Source organism: Meriones unguiculatus, chromosome 8 (genome assembly GCF_030254825.1).
Source record: "Meriones unguiculatus strain TT.TT164.6M chromosome 8, Bangor_MerUng_6.1, whole genome shotgun sequence".
NCBI classification, from domain to species: domain Eukaryota; kingdom Metazoa; phylum Chordata; class Mammalia; order Rodentia; family Muridae; genus Meriones; species Meriones unguiculatus.
The window spans coordinates 113,665,520-113,672,165 of record NC_083356.1 but is presented as its reverse complement, the minus strand read 5'-3'; the positions used below and the strand labels follow the sequence as shown (position 1 = coordinate 113,672,165).

The following is a 6,646-nucleotide window of genomic DNA, read 5'->3' as shown; positions in this document are numbered from 1 at the left end:
TGTCTGGTGAACTGTTGGCATCTTACATGAGCCAGTTGTTAAATCATTCCAGTGCCTGAATCCGATCTTCCAGGTCAGATTACTTATGAGATAAAACCTTGTCACATAATAACCACGTGCTCGGAGACAAGAATGGCCTTACACAAGGTCCTTTATACACCGTAACAAGAGAAGCAATTGTTTCTGCTTCTGAACTCAAGCATGAAATAGACTTGGTTTAAGACATTATCAGGATCAAGCAGTTTCTGGAGTTTGTGTTTCGAGAAAAGGAGTAAAAGATGATATTTGTGAAAATTGCCCATTCACTATAGACAAGATGCTGTGAACACATCAGCCAGAAGAAAGCTCGTCTTGTCTGCATCTCCTTGCCTGCCATAGGACAGTTCCTTGTTTGGGTTCATTACTTGATCTCCACCAAATTAAAACAATGTGATAAGAGGGGGAAATTGGCTGTGTTTGAGGTACATAGAAAGCTAGTTCAAGATCCACAGTGGAGCACTAAGTTCCAGGAAGAACTTAATGAGAGCTTGGGTTGACTTATGGGAGGAACAACTAGAAGTGCCAGAGCTAGAGAGAATACGGGAAAAATTATCTGCTTACATATATTATCAGTGTACAAAAAGTAAAAAATGGAGAATATTTACTATTTATTTCTTGGGGTGCCCTACTGAAATTCGTAACTAACAGAAAAAGGAACCCATGCCCTTTATCATTCCATATCACTCTCTCTCAGACACACACATACACAGAGAGAGAGAGAGAGAGAGAGAGAGAATGCTGAAGACATTTGCTGAGCTACGGAATGAATAAACAGGAAACATGCCCAGAAACATGTCTAGCAGTGCTGTTAGGGTAAACGAACAGCACTTCTTGATTCTTGTTGGGAGCTTCCCTCCAGTGGGGAACAGAGAGCCACAGTGTGAATCCACGAGAGTGGCCCTTGAGCCAACACACAATCCATTGGACACACAATCCATTGTGGGGAGGGACACATTCAAAGGGTAAATTAAAGGAAGGCAGATGATAAAAATTTTCTTCACGCACATATTATTATGCTACGTGGTAACTGAAAACATATACTAGAAAGAGCTGAAGAGACTGCTTGCTGGATACATCTTGTTGAATGCTCCAACAGTACCTCAGACTTCACTGTAGAGCGCGGCCAGCCTCACTCAAGTCCTCCTTTCTCCCTAGTCTGCTCTGCTCCATGTCTCCTCTCTACTAGTGGTTTTCCACAGCACCACCATCATCTCAGCCACATAGACCCCAAACACCAGTCCAGCTTGCTTTTCTATGTTATACATACATTCTAGCACCAGTGCCCCGCCCCCACGTACTCCATCCATCTTTTACATACAGGGCTTAGAACGGACTTTTAGGTCTGCATTATTTGTATGTGGTTACTGCCTCTTCTCTGCCCATCTTGTATAGCAGTCACATTTGACCACGCTACACTGTTTCCTGAAACATACGTGTTCTCTTTCTGCTATAAAGTCCTCGAGCTGAGGATCCGCTTTTATACATTTTGCTCCCCCTCCACCTATGACATCAGCGATGCTCCCGTAAGGGACGCTCAAAGACAGCCATTGAGTACCTACTACTTGCCAGCAGCATCTGAGTTGCTAGAACAGCAGTGACAGCTCTGGTGTGTCCTCCTTCTAGCAAAGACGCAAGGACAATTAAACGTGAGGTTCCTAGAGAGAATGAACAGAAGGGCAGAGGCTTTGCATTGGGTGGGAAGAACATCCCTACAGAAGAAGCAGAGGGAAAGAAGGAAGGGAAGAAGGAAAGACAGAGGAAAAGGAAAGTCATATAACATCAGAGTTACTGAGTGCCCAGGGAGAGGGACGAGACAGTCAAAGACCTGGAGGATGAAAGACCTTGAGGACTTCAGGGATTAGGAGGAGCATGGATGGCCTAAGCAAAGGGGCCAGGGGCAGGTTTGGGATAGTCCGGGCTACATCAAAAGGATCATATAGTTTGAAATATAAGACCAGTGGAAAGCTATTGAAAGGAGCTAAGGCAATGGGTGAAAACACATTTAAAGTTTTAGAAGTTCATGTTAGCTTCTTTGTGTGAAACTGATGACTTGGAGGATTTTTAAAAGACGACCAAGCAGCAGATGAATAAATAACAGCCCAGGTGAGAGCATTCCATTTGGGGAAAGGATGTGGCTAGAGAGGAGAGATAGAAAAGGTAGGTGGGTGCTTCAGGAGAGCTGCAACTGAGTCTACAGTCACTCTGCCTCAGGAGCACTAAGCATGAGGAGGTTGAGGGGGAAAAGGAGGAAGGCAGGCGAGGAAGAGACAGACAGGGAGGAGGTGAGGGAAGTGAGGAGGAGCAGGAGAGGGAGGAGGAGTAAAGAAAGCTGAGAAAGACATTCACTTTATTCATCAAATGGATAGGATTTGCTTATTACTGGATTTCCTGTTAGGAATGATAAGGAATCAAGGATTCCTAACTTAAACTCTCTCGTAAACTGTGAACTGGCTTTTTTTTTTGTAATGAAGGAGATTGGCCTGAGGAACAGTTCTGAAGGGCAAGATCACTGTAATGGCAAGTGAATGGGGAGCCACAGTGAGGTGTCAAACAGCTCCTGGGGCAAACCTGGAGCTTAGGAAGGTCCAGGCTGGAGACAAGAACTGAAGACATCATGATTACCTGTCTTTTTAAAGACAGGACATGGGTTAGTCCTGCAGTGGGGGTGGGGAGAGAAATGCAGGCCCCTGAGTTAAGGCCAGGGACTCTTGCAGTATTTTCCTGGGGAAATAAATGAATGAATGAATGAATGAATGAATGAAAGGAGCCAGCAAAGAAGAGCCACACAGAGGAGAGAGAATATTAAGTTTGGACTTCATAAAGTGATGTCAAGCACCTTTTATTGCTTAGGGATTGAGGCTGCCCTCTGAGCCCGGCAACTGCCATCTTGGGGGATTCAGCTTGGCCCTCTTGCAAAATCCCAGCTGGACTTGTTGGCTCCCAGAGTGAAGCGGAGAGGGTCACAGACCCTCACCTGAACATCCAACCTCTTCCTACCACCTGGTGTGTGAAACTCTGCTTTAATTGCAAACTTCTGCTGGAGGGGCCGGGTCATGTGAGCTGGAGAAGATTGGGGCTGGGGCTCCACCTGTGCCTTTACAGGAACGCCCTCATTTCTGCCTGGCTAAGCCTTTTCAGATGTGGCCTGTTGGGAAGGAGGGCCCACATACCAGTGAGAAACCCTCACTGACACTGTGTAAGAAGCCCAAGAAACTTCTGGTTCCTGTGCTGGGTAGTTTTATGTCAATTTGGCACAGCCTTGAGTCACCTGAGAGGAAGGAATCTCAGCTGAAAAACTGCCTCGATAAGTTTGGACCTGAGGCACGCAAGCCTGTAGTGCATTTTTCCAATCACTGATAGCTGTGGGAGGGTCCTGCCACTGTGTGTGGGTGCTGCTCTCACCTGGGGCTGGGGTTCTCAGCAAGAAAGCAGGCTGAGCCAGCCGTCAGGAGCAAGCCAGGAAGCAACGTTCCTCCAAGGCCGCTCAACAGTTCCTGCCTCCAAGTTCCTGCCCAGTTTGAGTTCCTGTTTTGGTTTCCCCTTGTGGATCATGAATCTGGATATGTAAGCCAAATAAGTCCTTTCCTCCCTGGGTTGTTTTTGATCACGGTGGAACGCTAACTAAAACAGTTCCCCGGGGGACCTTCAGAACCATGCCTGGGTTTGTCACCAGGACATCAGAAGACGGGGCATTATTTCTCTCTCCCTGGGAAGGGATGTTTAGCTACAGGGCTGTGTTCAGATCCTAGGGGAAGGAAGGAGGGTTGCCATGGCATGCTGAGTAGCACTTCTGGAAAGGTAGCAAATTGTAATCTAAGCGGTAGCCATGAGGTCCTGCCCACTAGCTTCTCTGCAGCTATCAGCCCTGACCAGAGTTTAACGGTTGTTTCCCTGCCTGTGGGCCTCAGGAAGTACCTACTTTTCTACCCCAGTCTCTCCACCTGGCTGGCTGGGCCCTCCCTCCTGCCTCTTCTCAGAGTGTATATGGCCTAACTCAACTAACCTTGTCTTCCAACCCTCTTCAAGCGTCCCCAAACATTCAGACTTTCTGGAATACTAATCTTTTTTTTTTTTCCTTTCTGCCATGTGGCCAAAATTTTGTTGGGTGCTCCTCCATCAGTTTGTGGCGCTGTTCGGAGCACCCCGGCACTGTCTGCTGCATGAAACGATCTGACTCAGTGAACTGCGACAGCTGCGGCCGTGCCGTTTTGTGGGTGGAACCAGCAGGCACAGACTCTTCTCTTTCTGTTTATCTTTTCATGCAGCAGTGTCAAGAGGGCCTCATCTCTCCCGCTACACTCGGTATGCGCTCCAGCAGGACACCCAGCACCTGCGGAGTGCATTCAGCGGAGGCCTGTCACCTGGGTCAGGTGTGCTGCGTCTCTGGCCTCCAGTAGCTCTCTGGAGGCTCAGTATAACCTTGTCTTATGCTGTGTCTACACTTCTGGTGGCAGGTGTGTCCTGGGGTGACTGAGAGGCTCGGTGTAGTGGGGGCAGGGTAGGAAGAAGTAAGCGAGGGGAGGAGCCTGCTAAGGGAGAAAAGTCAGAGATTTCCCTTACCCAGCCTGGGTCTCCCATCAGGTCCTTGCCTGGCTTGCTCATGCGTACACACACTACTTAAGAGGAAGTGTGGAGAGGAAGGAAGCCAATATAAAAGGGTACAGGCCTGGGAGTTTTGAAGAGACTAGCCATAACGCTTTTGTCACCCACATGCTCCCTAGGCGCCTCCGGATGGGGGTGTGTTTTCAGTTTATTACAAACTAATTTCTCTCTGCTACGCAGCTCTTAACTGGCAAAGGAAGTTCTGGAACGTTCTCCACAGTCCTGGTCCCCAAATTTGGGAGACCACCTTTGGCCACGGGGACTGTCCGTCGAGGCCAGCCGCTGTGTGAAGTGCCTCAAAGGCTAGTCATCAGGCCCCAGCCAACTTTCCAAAGGGAAATCCCTGTCCTCTGCTGTGTCCCCCTCGGTAGGCCCCAGCAGCCCAGAGCCATCCCGCCTGTGGGCAGCCAGAACAAGGCCAGGGGGTGAGTCCATGCAAACTAGGTCCCCTAGCGCCCCCTACAGCTGCTGTGGGGTTGGAGATGGGGATCGGGTCTGGGAGAGGGAGCTGAGGCTGTGAGCACCACACCCAGACCCCACCCAGATCATAGAGCACCCAGCCCCCAGGCCACAGAAACGGGGCGGGGGCCAGAGCCAGGGGTATCCCTGGCCACCAAGATTGCTCTGCCTGTGGCCACCAATTCCCCTCCTCCCCTGGCGTCCCTCTCTCCGCCCCTGTCGTCTGCCAGCACCAGACACGCTGCTGCACTTCATCTCTTGGGGCGCTCTTCGCCTTGGCCAACAGTCGCATCCTGTGCAACTCGGGTCAGTGGCCGTTTGGTGTTGAATGTTCCCCAACAAGAGTGCATGGCCGCGGAAGCCAGGCGCAGACCGGGGCCCCGAGGGGTCGCCCTCCGGGAAGCGGTGATGTTGTTGTTGTACCTGGGGGTGCCGGCCGGGCACCCCTACAACCTGGACGCGGAGAGTGCTCTGCTGTACCAGGGGCCCTCCGGCACGTTGTTCGGCTACTCCGTGTTGCTGCACAGCCACGGGGCAAAGCGCTGGTGAGTGCGCCCTCCCCCAGAGGCGAGTCAGAGCGCCTCCGCCTCGGGGATTCCTTGTCTGAATCAAACTTTCCGCCCTCCTGGGAGGTTAGAGAAAAGCCGGCTTCAGCCAGCTGGCTCACTGGGGAGTCTTGGAACTCGATTATCTGAGGAAGGCAGCCTCCGGGGTGCCCCTGGTACCTGGCCCGGGAGTCTCCAGTGATGGGCAGGGGGGGTGGGCGCCACTTCCCTTGCTGCCCACTGCACAGATGTTTCGACAGGATGTGGACCTGGGCGGGTGGGCAGACTGGCTCACATCTGAGCGAACTTGCATGGTTCTCGCTGTAGGCTCCTCGTGGGCGCTCCCACTGCCAGCTGGCTCTCCAATGCCTCAGTGGTCAATCCCGGGGCGATTTACAGATGCAGGATCGGAGAGAATCCAGGCCAGACCTGCGAACAGCTCCAGCTGGGTGAGTCGAGTTCCCGGACCAGGAGATAATGAACTTTCTCCCCTCGTGGGCAGACGGTCGGGCAAGGCCTGGAAGAGGTCATGATGCCTGTCTCTTCGGGTTTAAAGTGCATGCTTTTCGGTTTTAATCCCATGCCAACTTGCTTCTGGGGGCCATTTCCTCCCCTTTGCTTGCGGCTGTAATTGACAGCAGTATCTGGCAAAGCTCTTTCAGGGAAAGTTTCGTAGAATGCCTTGTGGCCAGCTGCCTCCTACCTTCCTCCATGTGTAAAACCTGCTTGAAAGCCAGAGGACCCAGCCAGAGAAAGGTCTTAAGGATTGCACTTCAGTCTCTGACTTCTCAACTTTGGTCTAGGATAAGCGGAACATCAAGAGTGGAAGCTTCGCTTGATCCTACATCCTGTGGTTTGGCCCTCGGACTTTTCTTTCTCTTCTTTTTAGAAAAAACTGGGGAGAAAAATTGGCGTGCCTATTGCTAAAATCATTAACATAGGGGTGCAACATATAATTATTAATTTTCATCCCCTCAAATTCTGTTTATCAGGGCCCGTCT

At 50.8% G+C, this 6,646-nt stretch overlaps 1 protein-coding gene across 1 annotated transcript in view; it reads left to right on the top strand.

The window, feature by feature from the left end:
• The first annotated feature begins 4,844 nt into the window (after nt 1–4,844).
• Nucleotides 4,845–6,646, top strand: part of Itga4 (integrin subunit alpha 4) — a 74,979-nt gene continuing 73,177 nt past the window's right edge. The window contains exons 1-2 of the mRNA XM_021643315.2: nt 4,845–5,645; nt 5,973–6,094. Of these exons, the coding sequence (XP_021498990.1) occupies nt 5,449–5,645; nt 5,973–6,094 (319 nt within the window). The 5' untranslated portion in view covers nt 4,845–5,448. The remainder of the gene's footprint in view (nt 5,646–5,972; nt 6,095–6,646) is intronic.